Raw genomic sequence first — 23,404 nt, 5'->3', positions numbered from 1 at the left:
TTCAGTCCTCAGGGAGGTACCCAGTGACAGAGTTATATAAGAGACCTTGGCACTGTTTGTTGGGTGGTTCTTTGAGTGTTTGTTCATGTCCATTCCAGTTAGGTGTCTGCACACATGTGCATGTTAGCCGCAAGATTGTTCCCCTGGCAGCTAGCTGTGTGACCCCTTGAGTGCCACCAAAATGGTGCTCAACATAGAGCCCTGCTGACCCCCTGCTCCCCAAGTTCCTTCTTTCCATCAGTGATGGCTAACTGGAACTCCCCTTTCTCTTGTTAGCAAGGGCAGCAGCTTGTTTGTTCCTTTTAGTTCATAGTTATAGTTATAAATGTAGTTTAGCTTTTTTTTTAATTGTTTAGTTTTCGGAATTAGTTAATTTTTGTTTGGAAGGTTTCCCCTTCCTCCCATGTGATCTGGCACCAAGGCATGCCCAGGTCTCTAGGCTTTAAAGCCCGCAACATATGTGCAAATGTGACCCCCACATTTCTTGTTTAAAGTGTCTGGGAGAGGAGCATCAGAATGACTGTTGCCCATCTGTAAAACCTTCAAGCCCTGCACCTTAAAGGACAGAGATCAGTGCCTGAAAGTTTAGTTAATAGGGGCGGCTCTTTATCTTCAGCCAGACCGCACACCAACAGATTCAGCACCAAGTTCATACTCTTCAGTGTACAGTGCACTGGTGCCATCAGCACATGGTCAAGAAGTTTTGAAGACTTCTTGGCACCTCATGGCTCTTCTTGATGCTCCCAGTGCTGGCACCTCTCCTAGTCAAGGGGAAGGTCCCCAGCTAAGAACAGGCTTAAGGTGAGACCCAAGTTGGGCCACCAGCCTATTGCGCTGCCTCCCAATGTGGCAGAGAAGCCGCAGACCCAGTGACTCCTCCACCGTCCACTCTCCCGAGAGTACAAAGGAGATCTGTCTGCCATCTACTCTTGAGGCTTTTCAGGCTGCCCAGGATTTGATGCACTCCGGGGCATTGTTTCCGTTGCTGGAACCAGTCTTGTTAAGGGCACCTTCCCAGGGATAAACTGGCCATGATGAGTTGATGCTCACCTTCCCCTGCATCCAGTTCTCTGGCATTTCAAGAGGATCAAGCCAGTGTTGCTTCCCATCCAGGCTTGGTGCTGAGAAGTTCCATTCCTCTGTGGTCATCCTTCATAGACAGTTCTGAGTCAGAGTCAGACTCAGGGAGAGGTTATGTCAGAGCAAGAGGCTGATGTCCGTCAGAGACCGTCACCAACATATGGCACCGTGGTAGCAAGCGCTAACTCAGTAGCACTTTTGGACCCCTTTGGCTTTCCAACAAAGCCAAGACAGGAGTTAGGGCACCACTCCAGGGTGTTATCTATAACATCGGCTATGTTCATGCCTCCATTGGCACCGTCTCCATTCGCACCGTCAGCCACGGCACCAGCACCCCCAGCTCAGACACAGATCCAAATTTCAGCATCGCCATCGGTGTTAATGATGCTGAGACTGGCACTGACTCCAATCCCAGCATCAACACTGATGGGGGCACCAGCACCAACAATGTTGGTACCAATAATGATGGCACTAGCATAGGCACAGTGCCCATCGTCTGCACTGGCCCCTTTGGTATTGCCCATGGTGTTGTCAGTTCCTTTTGAGGCTGGGACCCAGATAGCACTCCTGGTGGTGACCACCACCTCTTCATTCCCCTCCTCCCCCCATGAGGTGTTGGCAGAATCTAAGCCAGCTCCCATTCAGAAGGACAATAAAGCATTGCAGCAGCTCCTCAGGAGAGTGGCTCAGGACTTCAGTGTCCATGCAGAGGAAGTTGTAGAGGACACTGATCCCATGTTGGACATTTTGTCCTTTTCTGCTCTGGGCCATATTGCTCTGCTGCGTAAGTCCATCACAGAGACCACCAGGACTCTGTGGCTAACTCCAGCCTCTCTGTACCCTAAATGTAACGAGGAGATACTCTGTGTCATCTAGAGGTTTCGAGCACGTCTACTCCTATGATCCTATCAACCTCTTGATTCTTTGGTGGTAGACGTGGCAAATCATTGGGAGTGGCAAGATTTCCAGGAGCACTCACCAAAAAACTGGGAGACCAAGAGGCTAGACCTTTATGGACAGGTTTACTCCACTGGCTCTAGGCAGAGTTGCAGGAAGTTCTGGGCAATGAAGATGAGACAGGAAGTGGTGAGGATGAAACCCTAGCAATGGAGGTGCTTGCTGTTCCGCCAGTAATACAGCAGCAACCTGAACTGTAGACTGTGTTTGAGGTTAAACTATAGATTCTGAAGCCAGGAGGTACATACGTTCTCCAGGGCAGTGCTTGTCCCTGTTGATTATCACTTTCAAGTTTCCCATGGGGGTGTGTTATTCTTATGCAAATTGGTGAATAGTCTACACTGAAACATTGCTTGGGTAAAAGGCCTTTTTTCCCCCACGGTAGCAGTGGAGAGGTGCTTTAGATCCTGCAGCATTTATTCATGTGGTGCTGAAAGTAGAGCATATTTTACAGTAAGCACCTCACTGATTCTTGCTTCAGGCAGAGTTGCAGGAGGTTCTGGGCAACGAAGATGAGACAGGAAGTGGTGAGGATGAAACCATAGCAATGGAAGTGCTCACAGCTCCACCAGTAATACAGCAGCAACCTGAACAACAGGCAGAGGTAAGAGAGAGTTCCACTGAATTATTTTTATTATGCAGTTTAAGGTGACAAGCTCACTTTATAGTCTTGCTTAGTTTATCATCTGTACATTTTCCAGTGGGAGCTGACAGTTTGTTGGTATAGTTAGGTTTCATGGTGCATTGCTTTTAGAGTGAATTTGGTGTTTGTGAAAATTAGGAATTAATAATACTAGAGCCAAATATAATACAGTTTGTAAGCTCTTTTGGCATGCTGTCTGTAACTCTCTTAGCACATCCATGATGTATAAATAATAGTAATGTGTGCAGACTTCCTTTGTACAGCTTACAGCTCTGCTATTGCTCCTTAATCCCTTTGATAGTGTTCTCGTTACTAGTCTTGAACCTCCACACAGTTCTGCTATGCTACGTTACACTTACTAGTAGCAATACCTTGTTCTTTCATAGTGTTCTTCATCAGTAGATCTCAAAGTGCTTTATAGTGGAGGTCCGTATCATTATCATTTTACAGATGGCACAGAGAGGGGAAATGACTTGCTCAAGATCATGCACCAGACCAGGGACAGACCTGGGAATGGAACCCAGGTCTCTTTAGTCCCAGTTGAGGGCTCTGTGCACTAGACAGTACTGCCTCCCTCACACAACTAGTAATATTGTGTAAGCAATAAATAGCAAAATAGCGACGGCAAGGGGGAGGCACACAGCTACCACTATGCCTATTCCATTGGTTGAAGGAGAGTCAACATGAGTCCAAGAGGTTGTGTTTGTTTTCCATTTGGACTCAACATTTGTATTTGGGTCTGTTAGGTTAGAGAGTTCTACTGTACGCCATGCACAGATACCTTAGTCCTGATTTCCAATATCCTTTTTTTGTTTTTCGTTTGCTCCTGTCTCTGCTTCCTCCCCTCCCCAGATCTTTTACCTGTGCACCTGAATCCTGACATGCAGTAGCCACTGCTGTTTTAATCTGAAGCCTCTCCCAGTAGGCTGCCAGTGGTGCTGAGTTATACAGAATTTCAGAATTTATTTCCCTGTTGAATTTGTCTATGCAGGCAGGTTCTTTGTTCAGTTGTTGCTTTTTCTTCTGTTGTCACACAGTATTTATTTTCATGCATTGTGCGCATTATTTAAAAGAGCAAGGGTAGGTCTATATAGAAATAATGGTAATAATTACATCAATAGCCAGCTGACAGGTATTTTTGACTGCCACAGTGATTATAAGTTGGTAAATTGGGGGTAACTGTTTACTTATGTTGCATGTTTTACTGCGCAAGTGACAGACAGCAGACTTTCCAGCTTACAGAGGAAGTCTTGTATGGAAGCCAAGTTGTGAGAATCCTGGAAAAGTGTAAAGTTATCATGGTGAAGAAAACAAACATTCCCACCCCAAAATAACACCAAGCCCACCAGACCATATGCTGTCTGAAAGCCATCGCTGTGAGTCCTAACTATCCAGTCTCCAGTTAACCTTATGGCTGTACATTTTTTAAAGTACTCCACCCACTTCTCTCTATTGCTCCTTTCATAGGAAGCCCAGAGGTGGATCCAGGAAATATTAATGCAGTACAAGTGCCCTTCTGTTTCAGAAAAAAAATTCCATTTCATCCCTGCTATTTTGATTCCTGAGCCCTGTCTAGGTGTGTGTTTCTTGGTACAGAAAGGGATATGCTTTCTTTTCAGTGGCAAGGAGAAGCATGTGTAATTTGGGAAAGTAAATAATGTGTTTTACCCAGGGCCACCCACTTCTCCCCCCCGCTTTTTTTTTTTTTTTTTTTTTTGAGGTCACATCTCCTGCTGTTTCCAGTGAGTTGCAGCAGATGATAGAGGACAGAATTGCAAACTATAAAGCAGCAATCTTGAATGCAAAGGAAGCAGGCGAGAGTGGCAAAATACGACGGTACGAAAGAGGCCTGAAGGTATGTTGAATTCATTACACAAGTGAATGGCGGGGGAGGGAATCTTTAAGTGAAAGAGGAAAGTCCTTGTTAAATGTAGGTTAACATTGATCCAGGAATATTACTTGGTGCTTTCTGGGTGTGTGTAGGAGTGAAAAAGGAAACTGCATTATCTATTCATTTTTTATTTCTAATTTGAAGCAGTCCTGTCATATAGATCAAACTTAAAATGTAGGTTGTATATGAACATGATTTTCTAGGGTCAGTGGAAATATTTCCGTTAACTTTTCTTTATTTCAAATCCAAAGGAAAAAATATTTAAACAATCCCTTGTAGTGTTTATAATCTAGTAGTTGTAGAGTTTTGCAAGTGCACATGAGTCAGGAAATAAGACTCGCTATAAACAGGAAACTGAGTAGTATATCTTCATCTTCCAGGATGATTAAACAGTAGAAATAGAAATTAAATCTGATTTTAAAAATAGTTCAGGTTGTTCTAATGTGGTGCTAGTAATACAGGGTAACGATTTTTTGTTTGAAAAAAGAGGAATACACTGTGTATTAGTCCAAATGTGTGTACATAGTGAAATGATGTCCCAGTGGCTTGCACAGGTGGTACAGCCACTGAATGCCAAAACTGAAGGTAATTTACATGCCATTTTTGGATCAACTTGTATCGCTGCTGAAATTGGTCCTGTGACTTCTGTGAAGGTCACACCCACTTGCAATAGGTCTGAATTTGATCTATTTTTATTAGTGACAGTGTGCCCCCTTTGAATAAATTATTGTAACTTCCCTCGCACATGTAGCTGTTTCCCAAGTAATTACCTTCTCATTTTGCTGAATCTTTTGTTTGCGATGAGGGAAGGAATCCTCTCTGAGTGCCTTAGCTGCCCAGTATCTCCCCCTGATATGGCAACTGTAGATTGCAATAGGAACAGTTTCATCTGGTTTTGGCACTTCTCAGCCAGGCAGCAGCATTTGCCATTTGAGTATGTGATGGCACATAATTCTTGCAAGAGGAGCCTGTTTCTTTGCTTCCCACTCTACTATGTCTCATACTGCATCAAGCTCCGTGTTTTGTTCCAAAGATTTAGTGCTCTGTGCTGCCCAGTAAGGGAAGAATCTTACCTCTTCTCGACTGCTAAATAGCCTGTGTACATAAGGGTATGAAAGAGAGCCAGACCTGGAGGAGAGAATGTGCAAACTGGGAATTCCATGTGCTGTCCAGTTTATTCTAGCCTTGGAGAAAATGTAAATGCAGTCATTCCCTAAGGGAAAAACCTATTAGGTGAAAACAAGCTTGCTTTATCCAGTCCAGAAATGTAACTCTCTTACTGAAGCTTGATATTTTTTATTGTTTTTCCAAGATGGGAAGTTTCCACACACCCTGGCACTGGCCTGTGAAGTCAATGTCATAGCTAAAAGTAGAGTTCCCTTCACAGTCCAAAGCTGTTCTTTGATTGTCAAAAAGACTTACTTCTTAGTATCATTCACAAAAGAATAACAAGCATATAGGGACAAAATGAGAGAGACTAAGGCATGAATTGAATTACACCTAGCAAAACAAATACAAGATACAATCTTTAAGTGCCTAGGGGGTAGGCCATGTTGAAAATGTGAAGGAAGGGGAAGGCTGCAAATGGAGAGCAGTGCTACCAAAACTGATGATTGACACTGTTAGACTTGCTGACCCCAAACTGTGCATCTAATTCCTCACACTTGTTATCAAGAAGCTGAAAAAGAAATCATGTGACCACCTTATTACATTCCAGTTCTCTGGCCCCCAGTCAGCATAGTCTAGTAAATTGAAGAGCTATTTGAAACTACTCACTATACAGAAATGTACTTCTGATCCCCAAATGCCCAGCCATATTACCAGATCAGTATTAGTTTGGATTTTTCCCCAAAATACCATGCTGCTAGCTAGTCCTTTAGTACCTAAAACTAAAGATTTTTGCAGAAAAGAACAAGAGTTGCTAAATTGTCACAACAGTCAGATACATATACAACTTCATATATCAGGTTCTTATCAGCACTGGGGAGTTTGCTAGCATATAAAATCCCTCTGGAACACAGACATGTCTTGGATGGATCATTCAATCTTTTGTTCAAAGCTTCAGTTTGTAGAGAAGTTACTCCAGAAGTGGGAAGCAGGATGAAAGACAAAATGGAAATGATGCAGCTGCCTTTTATGTCCTGTGCAATGTTGCTTTTACAGCCTTTGTCCCAAATACGAGCTTAGCATATGGCATGGAAAATACAAGCTCAGCACATCAGCCTATCCATAGGCATGTCCCTATATATACTGCTTAAGTCATAAGTGTAACCTCTGCCTTCTCTCAGTGGGTTCATAGCCGATAGGTCGTCAAGCATGCTGGATAGTGCAGATGCCAATCAAAGTCTGGTGGTATCGCCCAGAAACGCAGCACAGGTTTGAGATACAGATGTATCTCACACACTTCTTATTCACAATACAAAGATGGCATATACATATAACCATGATTATCATACTTAGCAAATCATCATTTTTCAACTGATTCATGTCTTGTAAGTTTTATTGCAATTTTATAATATTGGTATAATTAATATTACAAATGGTCACTCATATTCCATACAAGGCAATGCACTGACATTCTATAAATACATTAGGAGCAAGAAGAAGGAAAAATAAAACGTAGGATCCTCTACTAAGTGGGGAAAGAGTGCTCATAACTGATGCCACTGTTTTGCATCTTCACTAAAAAGGTTAATGGTGACCAGGTACTCAACACAATATTAACAAGGGAGAAGGAATACAAACCAAAACTGGGAAGGAACAGGCTAAACAATATTTAGATAAATTAGAGATATCCAGGGGCTGATGAAATTCATCCTAAACAACTTAACGAGCTACCTGAAGCAATCTCAGAACCATTAACACTTTGAGAACTCATGGAAGATAGGTGAAGTTTCAGAAGACTGGAAAAGGGCAAACACAGTACCCGTTTTTTAAAGGGGAACAAAGAGGACTCATGGAACTAAAGACCACTCTACCAAGCTTCAGTACAGGCAGTCCCCGGGTTACATGGATCCGACTTGCATCGGATCCCTACTTACAAACGAGGTGAGGCAACCCCACACTAGCTGCTTCCCCCCAGCAGACCAGGGAGACGCGAAGCTAGCGCACCCCCCAGCCGACCAGGGAGACGCGGAGCGGCTTTTCTCAGCAGACACCTCAGCTTGAGAATAAAGGACTGAGAAGTGAGGTGTGGAAGAATAAAACTGAGCTCTGGAGAAATGTTTGGCTAGAGTTTCCCCTACAATATGTACCAGTTCCGACTTACATACAAATTCAACTTAAGAACAAACCTACAGTCCCTATCTTGTACGTAACCCGGGGACTGCCTGTACTTGTAAAGATACTAGAACAAATTATTAAAACAGTTGTAAACACCTGACTGATAACTGGATTATAGCCATCATGGATTTGTGAAGAATAAATCATGCCAAACCAACCTGTTTTTCTTCTTTGACATGGATATTGGCCTAGTGGGTAGGGGGAAAACAATAGCCATAATATATCTTGAGTTTAATTAGGCTTTTTGATAGACTCCCACACAACTTTCTCATCATTCAATTTGAGAAGTGCAGTTAAGATGAAATTACTATAAAATGAGTGCATTAATAGTTGAAAGAGTAAACTCAGAGTAGTTGTCTATGGTTCATTGTCAAACTGGGAGGATATATCAAGTGAGGCCCTCAAAGATCCATCCTAGATCTGGTACCATTTAGGGAAATAATAGTGTAACCATTTAAACAGTTAGCCAATAAGCATCAGCATATTGGTTACCGTAACAGTTACACACCGGCTCCTGGCCTTGCTCCTAAGGAGCTGGCTGTGACAGAGCCAGCAGCATAGGATGGCAGCTAGCTTCCTGAGAGCAGGGCTGGCTTAAAAGCCATCCTCCCAGTATGCACCGACTCTACGGGAGGCTGCTGCCGCTCCACACTGCTGCCTCTTATCAGCAGGGCTGCAGATGGGAGCCAGCTTAAAAGCCAGTTCTGGCACATACTGGGTCCTGGGGAGATAGTTGCTGCCCTGCACTGCGGGCTGTGCAGTATAAAACTTATACTGCAGAGCCTGCAGTGCAGCCAACTCCCCCGGAGTGGGTCAGGGAACTGCAGCTCCTGGAGTGCACTGGCTCCTAGCCCTGCTCTCTTAGGAGCTGGCTGTGCTGCAGGCTCTGCAGTATAAGCTTTATACTGCAGAGCTTGCAGCATGTAACTGCTAAGATTTTTAAGTTACACAGTTCCCTAATTAACTGCTATTTGACATTCCTAGTACTAGTCAATGCTTTCATTAATGACTTGGTAATGGAGTGAAAAGTGTGCTAAAAATCTTGAGGGGCTACATGTACTTTGGAGGACAGCGTTAGAATTCAAAACTAACAATTTGGAGAACTGGTTTGAAATTAGGAAGATGAAATTCAATAAAGACCAAGTATAAAACACTTTTATTAGAAAGGAAAAATCAAATTCACAGCTACTAAATGAAAATAACTGGCTACATGGTAATATTGCTGAAAAGAACATGGGCTTTACAGTGGATCATAAATTGAATATCAGTAATTTGGAACAGTTTGCAAAAAAAAAAGCTAATATTTTGGGGGTGTATTAACATTGAGACCTTTGCTCTATATTCAGTTTTTGGATACCATACTTTTGGAAGTATATTGACAAATTGGAGTGAGTCTAGAGAGCTACAAATACAAGAAAAAGTTTAGAATATCATCTATGAGGAGAGATTAAAAAAACTGGTCATGATTAGAGCGAGAACCTAATAAATCTTCAGGTGTGTAAAGGGCTGTTATGAAGAGGACAATGATCAGTTATTCTTTCCATGTCCACTGAATGTAGGACAAGAAGTAACAGACTTAATCTGCAGCAAGGGAGATGTAGGCTAAATATTAGGGGAAACTTTCTAACTGTAAAGGTGGTGGAAAAACTGGAATAGGTTTTCAAGGGAGGTTGTGAAATTCCCTTCACTGGAGGTTGTTCAAGAAAGGTTAGACAAACATCCATCAGTTAGGATCAAGTAAACCCAGACCATATGCCAACACGGGCTAGACTCAGTGACTTCTCAAGGTCTCGTCCAGCCTTGCATTTTTATAATGGATGTTCCTTTCCTATTCATGCCTCTTCAAACTGCATATGTTGATCTCATAACACCCAAGTCTTTGCCTCTGAAGGACCAGAAGTGGTAGCTCAGACTCTGGATGTGTTTGGAACCCACATCTCCTACAGAGCTGGCCCTTAATAGCTATAAAAACATTACTTGTCAAACAGTGTGGTGATTGGTTGTCTGAACGTATAAATTCCAGCCTTGTCATTGTTTGGGGTTTTTTTAATGTTTTGTTTTAATTTTAGCCAGTGAGATGACTTGTAGTAGGTAACTTTATGTTCTGCTCTGAAGTCCATGTTACTTTTTTGGCTTTGTTGCCTAACCTGGGTGTTAAGAAGCCCCTGTGGTTAGAGATAATATTTGGTGTTAGGATAAAGAATTGAGCTGCTGTTGAGCTCTGTTACTGTCAGCCGATGGTCAGGGCAGTGCGTTTGTGTGTTATACACCCGAGTCTTCAACTGCTGGGACACAAAGTCCTGTCGCAGCGGGCGGCCTTAGGGAAGACCGACGAGTGCCCCGAGAAGTTTAACGTCCGTGTCTTTTGACTGCTAGGACCGGGTCCCTTCGTGGTGGGCAGCCAACGGGCTGACAGACGCCCCAGAGTTTACAGGGAGAGCTTATTACACCTCAGACTTTGACTGCTAGGATACATGATCCCTTCGCAGCGGGCAGCCTAGTGAAGGCTGAGAGATGCCCCAACGGACTGTCCCCTGGAAGCGACACAATCCAAATGCCCAGCTCTGCCTGTATCTTTCCCTTATGACCGGCTGGAGTTCTTTTTAAATTGCACTTGGTTCTGTTACAGCAACCGAAGGAGTCAGGTTAAAACTTAACCAGTTACAGGTTTATTAAAAAGGCTTATAAAGCATGTGGTTACAATGGCTATTGCTCTACTTCTTAATTGCTAGCAAATACAGATCTTAAAATGGTTACAAAGGAAAAGGAAGATAGGAAATAATGGTACCAAGTGACAGCTTAATCTTTAAAGAGCTCTAATACTATGTATATACTTAAACAAAGGACACATACAGGTACAATTTTTACCCCCTTCTGTGCCTCTCGACTCCAGCGTGTCAGGCCAGGGTCGGTCCCTCAATTCCTCGGAAAGACAAATACGAGGTGAGCGTCCCCATGGAACCTCGGGAGGTCAAACACATAACCCGGCCAGCAGGTAGATGGCAGATCAACGCTCAGAGTGAGTGGGCTGCTGGACCCATCTTTATACCCATAGGGGCCCGTATCCTCTTTCTCATCTAAGATGGCAAATTGTACTGGTCCGTCTTTGTGGCGCCAGTTCTTACAAGGGAGTTTCAAATAATTTACACTTGTAAGAGAGAGAGAACTAAATTAGGAGTACTGGACATTCTTTGCTGGGCGGGAGATTCCTCCCCCCGGACGAGTGTGTGATCGTATCAATATGGGTTTCAGTCAAGGGCACTCCTCGGTAGCCTCTTGGTCAGCAATTAGTTCGACCACCCTCTTATCTCTGCTTACAGTTGTCCAGGGTCACTTGTGAGCTAGCATATCCGGGCCTCCTGTCAAGGCTTCAAAGACTGCTGATTTTACTGCTCTGTGTGCCCTGTATGCTTCCAGGCAAACAAAAATGGATGTTACGGGGGGTGGGGGGGAGGTGTTCATGTCTGGCTACAGTTACTTAGCAAGGCAACTATGTAGCTCATGAGTTTGGAAATAGGAGCAGGGGCCTTTCATCTCTCAATTGCTGGTTTAAATCCACTTCTGGCTGTTATCATTTGACGGTTGCCTGGGATATGTGAAATGAGTTAGTTGAACTCGTTCCAGATCTGCTGAAGAGAGATCTGCGCTTGGATTAAGATACCACTCTGAACATTGTGTTTAAAATATACCTATACTTGCTACAAAAACTAGTAGGCACTGAATAACTCATTTTTTAGAAGTCTGATTGATTGGGCCATAGATAGACTTGTCTTCTCGCTCTTAGAAGTAGGATCCTCTACCACCATGTGTGTTGTGATACATTGCTAGGGTGACACAGAGGAAGCTTGTATTATATATGAAAGAAAATGTGTACCATACATGAACGAAAATATAGAATCAAGTAAAAATTTTAAATGAGCCAAAATGTTCCATAGAATCTCTAAGGATAGTAATTCCATGCTCTAATAATAAGAATATAGCAGTATGGATATATTATCAACTACCTGATCAGGACAGTGATAGTGACTATAAAATGTTAAGGGAGATTAGAGAGGCTGTGAAATTAAAAAACTTGATAATAGTGGGGGATTTCAACTAGTTCTGCAATTTCCCATTTGAGTTCTTTCAGAACTCTTGGGTGCATGCCGTCTGGTCCTGGTGACTTGTTACTGTTACGTTTATCAATTTGTTCCAAAACCACCTCTAATCTGGGACAAATCCTCAGATCTGTCACCTAAAAAGAATGGCTCAGGTTTGAGAATCTCCCCAACATCCTCAGCCATGAAGACTGAAGCAAAGCATTCATTTGGCTTCTCCACTTTTTTCACTCCTACAGTCCTTTTGAAATATTGGGCTTTAGGGGTGATCCTGGCAATTACAGACCAGTAAGTCTAACATAATTACCGAGCAAATTAGTTGAAACTATAGTAAAGAATATAATTGTCAGACACATAGATGAACATAATTTGTTGGGGGGAAGTTAACATCGTTTCTGTAAAGGGAAATCATGCCTTACTAATCTGCTAGAATTCTTTGAGGGGGTCTACAAACATGTGGTTAAGGGGGATCCAGTGGATATAGTAAACTTAGATTTCCAGAAAGCCTTTGACAAGGTCCCTCTTGTCACGGGATAAGAGGGAAGTCCTTTCATGGATTGCTAATTGGTTAAAAGACAGGAAACAAAGGGTAGGAATAAATGGTAGGTTTTCAGAGTGGAGAGAGGTAACTAGTGGTGTTCCTCAAGTGTCTGTCCTGGGACCAATCCTATTCAACTTATTTATTAATGATTTAGAGAAAGGGGTAAACAGTGAGGTGGCAAAATTTGCAGATAATACCAAACTGCTTAAGATAATTAAGACCAAAGCAGATTGTGAAGAGCTTCGAAAAGATCTCACCAAACTAAGTGATTGGGCAACAAAATGGCAAATTAAATTTAATGTTGATAAATGTAAAATAATGCACACTGGAAAAAATAATCCCAACTATATGTACAATATGATGGGGATTAGCTACATCTACTCGTGAGAGAGATCTTGGAGTCATTGTGGAAAGTTCTCTGAAAACATCCACTCAGTGTGCAGTGGCAGTCAAAAACATCCACTCAGTGTGCAGTGGCAGTCAAAAAAGCAAATAGAATGTTAGGAATCATTAAAAAAGGGATAGAGAATAAGACAGAAAATATCTTATTGCATCTTTATAGAACCATGGTACACCCACATCTTAAATGATACTTAAAGATGTGATCAACTCATCTCAAAAAAGATATATTGGCGTTGGAAAAGGTTCATAAAAGAGCAACAAAAGGGTTTGGAATGGGTCCCATATGAAGAGAGATTAAAAAGACTTCAACTTTTCAACTTAGAAAAGAGGAGACTAAGGGGGGATATGATAGAGGTCTTTAAATCATGACTGGTATGGAAAAAGTGAATAAGGAAAAGTTATTTATTATTCCCACATTATAAGAACTAGGGGTCACCAAATGAACTTAATAGGCAGCAGGTTTAAAACAAACAAAAGGAAGTTTTTCTTCACTCAGCACACAGTCAACCTGTGGAACTCCTTGCCAGAGGATGTGGTGAAGGCTAGGACTTTAACAGGGTTCCAAAAAAAGCTAGATAGAGTCATAAAGGTTAGGTCCATCAATGTCTATTAGCCAGGTTGGGTAGGAATGGTGTCCTTAGTTTCTGTTTGTCTAGAAATGGGTGACAGGGGAGGGATCATGTGAGGATTACCTGTTATGATCCCTCCCTCTGGGGCATCTGGTATTGGCCACTGTCGGCAGACAGGATACTGGGCTAATTGAACTTTTGCTCTGACCCAGTATGGCTGTTCTTATGTTCTAACACTGTTGATTATTTGCTGTATAGAGAAAAATTGCAGTGTACTGCTTTGTCAATCAGGCATCTTTTTACAAGCATTAAGACTCCCATGTGACCAAAAAATTAGAGGAAGGAAATATTAATGGTAGACATATTTAGAAGCTGTCTAAAAGAATGACGAGGAAGTTCCTGTTGTAAATAAGGAGAGGAGTTGACTGAGTTGTGAATGATGTGTATGTGATGGAAATGTCAGTAGCTGTTGACCTCTTCTCAATTTTTACTAGACACTGGAAACCATGCTGGCTGCAATGAAGAAGGGCAAAAAGGTCAATGAGGAAGAAATTCCGCCTCCTGTAGCCTCAGGAAGAAGCTCTAGTCCCATGTCTCAAGGCACAGGAGCTGTGCCAGAAAGTTTAGATGACCCAGCTAAGATAGTACCCAAGGAGAAAGTGAAATCCTCTACAGACCATGAGCCTGTCCATGATATGAAATTGTCTCCGGGGCCAGCCTCTCTACAAGGTCATGCTGCTGCTACTTCTGTCGTGGAAATGGGTACCATATTACAAGATGGTAAGTAATTACAACATGCCAGTCTTCCATGGAGCATGCATCTTCCTAGCCAGGTTATGATTCAATAATACATTACACTTTTGTAGCTTTCTCAGGGGTTACACAATTGAGTCAGTTTTGCAGTCAGGAGTAGAACTTGGGAGATCTGACGCCCAGATTTCATTGTAAAGATATACTAGAGTCACAGGATGTAGACTACCCAAAGGTTCCTTCTTCTCAGGCATCTATTCATGTCTCATTAATGGTCTCCATGCCTCAGTTTCGTAGTTGATAAATCATGGCAAAGCTTACCTGCTTACAGAGGAGCTGTGAGGCAAAATTCACTGTTTTAAAGAGCTTTGTGCTCTTAATGAAGGCACCATGGAATTGCACAGTATTGTTTTCAGCCATTGTCACTGGGATTGCCACGATTGGCAGGACTTATGGGGGATGTTCCTGGAACGAATCTACTCTACATAATATGAATGTCAATCAAAGCTATTAGGAAATAAGGGATCTTGGTGTATAGGAGAATGTCAAAGGATGTAGATATCGAGTGCTTGTGTAAGTCTTGATTTCATTCTTCTGCAGATTCCCTAAACACGAGCACACGGGCACTGTTGGTTACAAGACAGAAAGAGTATAAATTGGCAGCTCTGAAAGCCAAACAGCAAGGAGATCTAGAGAAGGCAAAAGAATATATGAAGACTGGCAAGGTATGGTATTCACAAATCAAGCTTCTGTGTTAGGAGTCTGAATCCTCGCAAATGCTCTCTGTGCTGCAGGTTTGTTAAATCTTTTGAAGGATTACCTGGTTGATCCAAATAATCACAGATAGTTTCTGAACACATAAGTCTCCTTTGGCTTTATTTTTCTGGTTTTTTTTTTTAAATAGAAATTTACAATGGTCTTAGAGGCATTGGACAGTGGACAGCCAGTAGACCTCCAGGATATGCCCCCAGCTCCACAAGGTAAGAGCAGAAGAGTTTGTTAGATGGAGATTTCTAACAACTAGACTTTTCTAGTAACAAATGGGCATAATGAATTGAAGCGCCAGTGTTCATTTTAAAATCACTTTCTTGAACTGTCTGGATCAGAAGTGAGTGCTGAGAATCCCAGCTTCACAACGTGTGGTGGTTCTTGAACTCCATATTGTGGACCAAAGAGCCTCTTGTGGACACCTTCCCTCTCAGTCCTGATTCCAGACATTCCATGCATTATCATCATGGCTATATGAGAGAGCAGTACTGGAACAAGATGAATGAGTCTAGATGATGATGAACTTACTGTAGTTCAGTGGGTGCAGCTGCTTGATTTTGCCCCCTCCACTTTGTATGTCTTTCGCATACCCCACCCTACCCTGAGGAAAAGGAATTTACATTCTTAGTACTGAATCTCTCCTTGTTTCCACTAACCCTTTTCCTCCCTTTCCTTCTCTTAAATCTGTTCACTTCAGTGGCTTGGTTATCTCCTGCTAGATGTCTTCCATTCTGGTGTCCATAAATTATACTCACACCAAATAAAGTTTTGCAGCCCCATATGAGAGACCCTGCCTTCAAGTCCTCCTGTATCTTTTGAGCATTAAAAATAAGACATGTAGAAATCTGAATGTTTTTTACTTGCCTACACATAGCAGGAAACATCCATCCTTGCAGGATTGCATGGTTTTCCATTGTGAGAGAACCTTCTGAGTAATAGAAACACTGATTTAAGTGACAGCTCGCAATATGTTCCTTCCTTTTTTAAAACTTCTCTTCTGAAATTCATCTTTATTTCCATCTCCCCCCTGCCACAACACTTGATTTTTTTTTTTTACCTAAATTTATTGGCTGCTCTCAAGGTAATAGCTAAAACAAATGATTTAGTACATATACCTGGGGTGGAGAATCTAAGGCCTGGGGGCCAGATGTGGCCCAGTTGGCTTGGATCTGGCCCTTGAGGCACCAGGCTCATTGGAGAGCCTGCGCTGGTGCTGTTGTCCCCCTCAGGGTTGGAGCTCACAAAATCTACTAGCCTGGGCCTTCTAAGGCTCTGGTATGTGGGGAGTGTCTTTTCCCTTCTCAGTTGGGAGCCATGTTCGCAGCCCTGATCCAAAAAAAGTTCCCCACCACTGGCATAAACTATTTTCACACTTCTCAGAATTACGGGTTCCAATTTATATCAGTTGTAATATCCTAATTATTGTAGATTTTAGTGGCAGGAGAAATGAGAACAAGACACTAATCAGAATGGTGTCACTTTTAAAATCTATCACATGATCTGACAGTTACACACATTTGGATGGACAATAACCCTTGCTTTTAGGATTAGTAGAAATTTCTGATCCTGAAACAAACATGGTTAAAATATTCCAGTCCTGCAGCAGACAAACAGGATAAATCATACTCCCGTAACACTTGATCTGTAGAACTCAGTGCTGTAGGATGTTGTTGAGGAAGCTTAGTAAAATTCAGAAACATAATCAGACATGTATTTAATTATGAAAAACATCTGTAGTTACAGTAGCTAAGATAAAAATAAAAGACGTGAATCCTTAGGGTATAAGATGATCACTGGCTGGAGGCAGAAGAACATAATAATTTATAAGTAAATATAACATTTGGGGAATAATGGGGGGAGATTACCTTTTAAAGCACTGACAGAGCTGGAATATCTTAACAGGTGTGGTTATTTATCCTTCTGTGGAAGTAAGTCATAGAACTCTCTGCTATATGCCAAAAATTCCTACCTAATGTAGATTTTAAAATTGCCTCTTCTCTCACAGATCTTGAAAGTCTGAAAAAGACACAAGTTCCATCAAAACAGACGGCATCTGTTCCCGTTGAAAATTCTCACCTCCTCACAACGTTGGAACCTCAAGGCCATGAAGCCTCAGGTAGGATTTGTAAAATAAGACTTTTCAGCCATTGTCTCTGGGATTGTCACGATTGGCAGGACTTATGGGGATGCTCCTGGAGTGGATAATAAACGTACATTGTGATGTTACACCGCATAGTCTTAGAAATATGCTAATGGTATGAATGTGGAATAAATCAGATATATTTGATGCAAGATGTGTCTTGAGAGATCCTTGGAAAGGTTTTAAATTACTGAATGAGATTATCCAATTTGTATGTGTGTATCACTTCTGTATCTAGAATTAGAAATATTGGCTATGTAACAGTTACAACTGTGGTTACACATGGGGAATGTCCACCAGACAGTAAGCAATCAGCCTGGATTGGCCATTAGGAAAGATAATGGGTCTTTGAAGATGTTTGATCTTCAGTGGTCCCAGAGTTTCTTCCTGGGGACATTACAAATCAGCCTTGGCTCATGATTGCTTTAATAAAGCAAGATCATGTGGTGGTGTCATCTGGTATGAAATAACCATCTGGACACTGCTGGTACTTTTCCACTGGAAAGGGGGAGGCTAGCAAAAAGATTCCCAACATAATGTAAAGCCTGCTGAATATACCTGAAGAAACAAAGAGACTAAGCTGGGGGAGGGACAGGGATGAGCCAAGATGAGGAAAAATTAGCCTTTAAAAGGAATCCTAAAGATTTAAGCTGCAAGCATTGCTGTTTACTTTCAAGAAACTTTGTAGTCTGCTTGAAACAACACTTAGGGTGAAAAATTACTTGTAGCTTGCATTCCAGTATATTAAGCTTAGTTTGCTTGTTTTATTTGCTTAGTAATCTACTTTGATCTGTATGCTATCTCTTATAATCATTTAAAATTTACCCTTTTTAGTTAATAAACTCATTCTCTGTGTATTCCTAAACTCATTTGGTGCACTTCTTAATGCGGGGTGGTGGTGGTGGTTGTGCGGGAGCTGTGCTTGTCTTTCTCCACACTGAGGGAGAGGGCAATTTTCATGAGTTTATGCTAATTCACAAAGGAGGTGCAGGCAACTGTCTAAAATCTTTTGTGCAATCAGGTTTTCACTGAGAAAACCAGCGTTTTCCTTCACTCTCTGAGAGATTCTTGGGCCACTCTCTATTTGCTGGGCATCTACACATTGAGACAAAAGAGGAGATTTTAGTCCTTAGTCCAGGGGTGGGCACGAGTCAGCTAGCTGCTGGATCTGGCCCGTGGCCACCTCAAAGGCACCTTTACTACACAGCAGCTCTCGCTGTTTTAAACAGCTGACTGCTAATTGCTCTGCAAACTTGGGAAGGATGGGAGAATTTGCACGCTGTCTTGCTCCAGCAAAATCCCTCAGCTCCCATTGGCTAGTTTCTGGCCATTAGGTGCTAAGAAATTTTGGTGAAGGCAGAGCGAAGCCTCTTTCCACCCTCCAGCTTTAAAACAGGGAGACTGATTTTTGGCTCTCAAACTTTAGGATGCATATTTTCATCTCAGTCCTATTGACTCTCAGACGAATTCTTAGTCACTCTGGGACAAGACAGTTAACCCGAAGGAGAGCACCCTGTACGGATATCAGTCCCAAAAGTATTTTCCAAGTTTTTCTCTACAGAGGTGGCCACTTATACTTCCAGGGAATCATGATCTATCTTTATCTAAACTAGTGGTTCCCAAACTTTTCAGCATCACGCCCCCTTTTTGATTTTTGAAGCTCCCCTCCTCTTCCCCCACCCCCCAGGAATTTCTTCATGCTTCCCCACCCCCCAGTTTGGGAACCTATGATCTAAACAATTGCCTGCTCAGAGCTCTGTCTCTCCAAGACTTGAACTCACTGAGACATCAGTGCTACTATTTGCTTGTTTACAGAACTGGGCCTGCAGATGAATGCCCAGAAATCAACCCTCACTCCACTGTAGCACCTGGAGTTTATAGGGACAGACCTCGACACTCTGTGGGACAAAGTCTTCCTATCTCAGCACAGGTCTTCTCTCTCTCTCTCTCTCTCTCTCTCTCTCTCTCTCTCTCTCTCTCTCTCTGTCTCTCTCTGAGACCATTCAAAGCAGCCCTCAAATATCAGCCAGACACAACTTTTGGGGAATGTGGCAGGGGCACAGTGGTAATATCTCATGCTGGGCTTCACATGCAGTACCTTCAGAAGTGGTTCAGCTTGGTTTACAGAGCAAACAGGAAGAGATTAAACAAATCCCTGTCACTACCCACCAGGGTCAGAATCTCCCTAGAACAGTGGAAAGACAAAGCCAACGAGGGATCCCTTTTGAGCAAAAACTCTGTAGTTGCTTCTCATTTCCAGTGCATTGCTCATAGGGTGGGACATACATGTAAATGACTGTCCAACACAAGGAAAATGGTTACCTGTTAAGTTATCCCTCTGTCAACATCCTTGACTGAAAGAGATCAGGAATGTCTGCGTCTACTTCCTGCCACTGATAAAAGCGTCACACAAAAGTACTAACAGACAACATTGCGCGTATGCTCTACATAAATTGACAAAGAGGAGTCTGTCTCCCCCAAAATTTCCTTGCAAAGACTATGGAACTGGTGTTTCTCCTTCAGTGTCACACTGCCAAAGGCTTACCTCCCAGCTACACAGAACATAGTGATGGACAGTCTCAGTCAAATCTCCATGACCTCTGTGACTCTTCCACTCATCTTAGACTATGTACTGACCCTAAAAAGGTTCAATAAGTCTCTTTCTGCAAACACAGCTTCCCTCTGTTATGTGGGACTTTAATCTGGTACTGAAAAGATTGACCAGGCATCTCTTTGAACCCATGCCCACCTGTTCACTTATGTAACAGGCCAGTCACCATGCTCCCTGGGAGAGGTCTGGGGCTATGAAGCAAGCAGCTGCGGCATATAGCAGCCAATTAGGGCCCAGCAGGAGATGTATAAGTAAGGGTTCCTGAAGAGGAACTCTTACTCTAGCTGTGGAGCAAGGACCTGGCTGCCGGTAGGCTAGAAGGGTACTTGAGGCAGAGAAGAGGTGGGGCAAGGCAGGCAAAGCTGGGGAGCTCTGGCCAGGTATACACTCAGGTGGATGCCTTGCTTTCAAGGCCTGAGGCTACAAGGGCTGCAGAGAGAAAGTCAGGGTAACAGATCCACCCCCTTATTAATGAGTGGTTGTGTCAAATTGCAGTTTGCCCCTTGCAGTGGGGCACTGAAGCAAGGGGGGATTATAAGGAGTTGGAGTTGCACGGGAGGGGAGGACCCTGGAGTGGAAGGACACTGCTGTGGAGCAGTACTGTGAGGAAAGGGCAACATGGTCTGGGAGGCTCATGGAGCCTGATCCAACGTTGAAGGCAAATAACTGAGGGTAATGCACTGGCCAGCAGAAGGCGTTTGAAGGTTGAAGAGCTAATTCCGAAGGAGACCAGCAGGAGGCACTGCTGCAGTGAGTCACGACCCTGTTGCAGCTTACCTCAGTAAAAATGGCCTTCCTGCTTGGGATTACTTTGGCCAAGATAATGGGAGAAATAGTGGCACTTCCTCCCCACCCCCTATATTCTTTTGGGATGAGGTTACATTCAGACCACATCCAAAATTCAACCCTGAGATGAATGAATGAATTCACCCTGAGGTTAGCCTCCCTGTTTCATATGAACCAATTTAATCTTCTTCCAACCTTTTATTCTAAGCCTCACTGAGACACCAGAGAAGCTATATTACATACCCAAGATGTCAGGGGGCCCCCTCACCTTTTACCTAGATAGAATGAAGACCTTTAGGAAGCCCCACAGATTTTTACTCTCCTTTGTGGAAAGATCCATGGGCTTGGCAATATCAGCCCAAAGGCTCTCCAATTGGACCTCAATCTGTAACTGACAATGTTGCCAAGTTAGCAGTGTGCTATTCATACACATTCAACAAGGTCAGTCTCCTCATTGCTTGCCTTTTTGAAGAATGTCCCTATCTCAGAGATCGGTGGAGCAGCAATATGGGCATCTGTCCACACCTTCATAGAACATTATGTTATGACCTAGGACTCTGCCTCCAATACTGTCTTTGGCTCCACAGTACTGTCACCTGTAACTAACCCGATTCTGAAGTCCCAGCCCTCCTATACAGGTACTGCTAAGGAGTCCTCTACAGTGAAACCATCGCCAAGAACAATACTCAAAGAAGTTGTTGTTCACCTGTTCAGTAATGATGGTTCATTGAGATGGGTGCCGCTATGGCTGATTCACAACCCACCTTCCTCACCTCTACTTTGGACCTCTAATCCAATAACTTTCTGGTATAGAAGGAACTGAGGAAGGTTAGCCCACATGCGATGGCTAGCCTTGTGTCAGGACACAAGGAGAGATGGTCATGTGCAGGCACGACAGACCATGCTACCAAAATTCTCTGATCAGCAGCACAGGGGCACAAGCATGCCTACAGCGGAGCTCTCATGGGGATGTGCACTGCACATAACTTCTTTATGAATAAAGAAGTTTAACTCTTAGTAATAAAGCACTGTGTAGGGTTCCAGTTCTGTGTCTGGCTCTGCAAGAGATTGGGGATGGTGTGGAATGGAGGCAGCTGACACATGTTCTGAAGTTTCAATTATGTGGCATTTTATTGTTTATATTATTTCAGTCTCTCCTCTGCAGCCAAAAACTGTGCTGGAAGCTTTGCAACAGAGATTGGAAAAATACAGATCTGCAGCGGCACAGGCCAAAGCAAGTGGAGATGATCGGAAAGGCAGGATGCACGAGAGGATAGCCCAGGTAAAATGAAGCACAGCAAGTAGCTTAACTTCAGAAAAGGTATATGAGTTCATTGCCCTGGAGTTGGCCAACAAAGTGTTTAAATATTTGATGTGTGTCTTCCTGTCAGTTGCAATGAGCTGAAATAGTTAAGCTGATGCTCTTTTCTGCATAGCACTTCTGTCAATTAAATGCTTTATAAATTGTGCATAACATGGCATTTTATTCCTCCAAGTAGAACCTTGGTTTTTACAAGGTTTCCTCTGAATAGGAACTTAAACTGCCTATAGAATGTAAGGTTTACAGGAGTTTGAGCATGTGAGAAGAGGATCTTTAAAACATAATGTTTAGACTCCTCAGCAGCATAGTAGACTCTCAATCCATTGTAACCTTTTTGATGCTGCTGCTTGTGTGCCATTGCAGAAGATGGTGAGGCTCCTATGAAGGTCGGTGCGTCAGTCCCCTAACGCATCTAATGTATGTCACGCAATTTGTACGAGGCTCCGTGAGACATAAGCAGTTAATGTGTGCACTTGTAGAAATCAAGGGACCTAAGACTCTACTCTCCCATTTCCGTGGGCTTGAATACAGAGACATAAAAATCTAAGTGGTCGCTGTTGTATGTGCAATGGTTGGTGCAGAATTGAAGGCTCACCAAAAAGAAAAAAGACTGGACTGAAAAATTATGTTGAATTATCCTGTCCTTAGAATTCTGAAGCTTTTTGTGGACACGCTTCTGCAGGGAAATCTCTTATTTTGTAATGTGTTTTTTGGTGAGTGTAAGGGAAAGGCTCATTGCCTAGGGCACTTATTGTCATGTCCCCCTTACCAGTAATGGAATCTCTCTGCACATCCCCTCCTCCCCCAAATGCTGCACAACCAAGGATTCCTCAGAAGAGGAATGTGGGCTGTGTGCAGAGCTGAGGATGGGGAAGGAGTTGGGTTTAGGAGGTAGAGCTGGCCTGGAAGCAAAGAGGGACTGTGGCTGTGGGGCAGGCCTATGAGGATGGGGGCAGGGGAAGGACTGCGGGTAGAACTAGGGGCAGATATGGGTGGCACTTGTTTCCTGCCCTTCATGGGGGCTGACCCAGAGCATGGCCCCTGAATGTTCAAGGGATAACAATACAACTTGGGGACTACTGGCCGAGGACGTGGTGAAGCCACTAGAAAGAAAGATGAGACACTTTGCTCTCTGTCTGCATTTGTACCTTCTGCAGCTTCCCTCAAGACCCATGCAGGTCCTGGCAATAAGTGCAAGAAAGTCATGTCTGTTTAGAAAACCTGCAGTGCACAAAGAACTTGGAAAGCAGCACATGACTTTATAGCACAATACTGTATATTCTGCACAAATTTTTCTTAGTTTAAGCATGAAATGACTGCTAACTTAACAATAGGTAAGTCCAGCCTATGCCTAACCAGCATCTCTGATTACAGCAATACCAAGATGCCATAAGAACCCACAAAGCAGGGAGAAAAGTGAATTTTGCTGAGTTACCAGTTCCCCCTGGTAAGTGTTCTCTGATATACCCTATCACCAACATTTCCATTATTTAAGCCCCAGAGGACTTCTGGCAGTATTGCTTCAATAGTCCATTGAGCTTTTCTTCCTGTCTCATATTGAGGAGG

At 43.0% G+C, this 23,404-nt stretch overlaps 1 protein-coding gene across 3 annotated transcripts in view; it reads left to right on the top strand.

Moving 5' to 3' along the window:
• CC2D1B (coiled-coil and C2 domain containing 1B) overlaps nt 1-23,404 on the top strand; it is a 67,162-nt gene that overhangs the window by 12,081 nt on the left and 31,677 nt on the right. For all 3 annotated transcript variants that reach the window (XM_075935974.2, XM_006126406.5, XM_089780412.1), the window contains 8 exons: nt 2,519-2,641; nt 4,401-4,535; nt 13,957-14,242; nt 14,813-14,937; nt 15,117-15,192; nt 16,986-17,096; nt 21,669-21,799; nt 23,213-23,285. In XM_075935974.2, coding sequence (XP_075792089.2) covers nt 2,519-2,641; nt 4,401-4,535; nt 13,957-14,242; nt 14,813-14,937; nt 15,117-15,192; nt 16,986-17,096; nt 21,669-21,799; nt 23,213-23,285 — 1,060 coding nt within the window. The remainder of the gene's footprint in view (nt 1-2,518; nt 2,642-4,400; nt 4,536-13,956; nt 14,243-14,812; nt 14,938-15,116; nt 15,193-16,985; nt 17,097-21,668; nt 21,800-23,212; nt 23,286-23,404) is intronic.

This window comes from Pelodiscus sinensis, chromosome 9 (assembly GCF_052426305.1).
Source record: "Pelodiscus sinensis isolate ZL-2025 chromosome 9, ASM5242630v1, whole genome shotgun sequence".
NCBI classification, from domain to species: domain Eukaryota; kingdom Metazoa; phylum Chordata; order Testudines; family Trionychidae; genus Pelodiscus; species Pelodiscus sinensis.
This window is presented reverse-complemented; position numbering and strand designations above follow the sequence as displayed.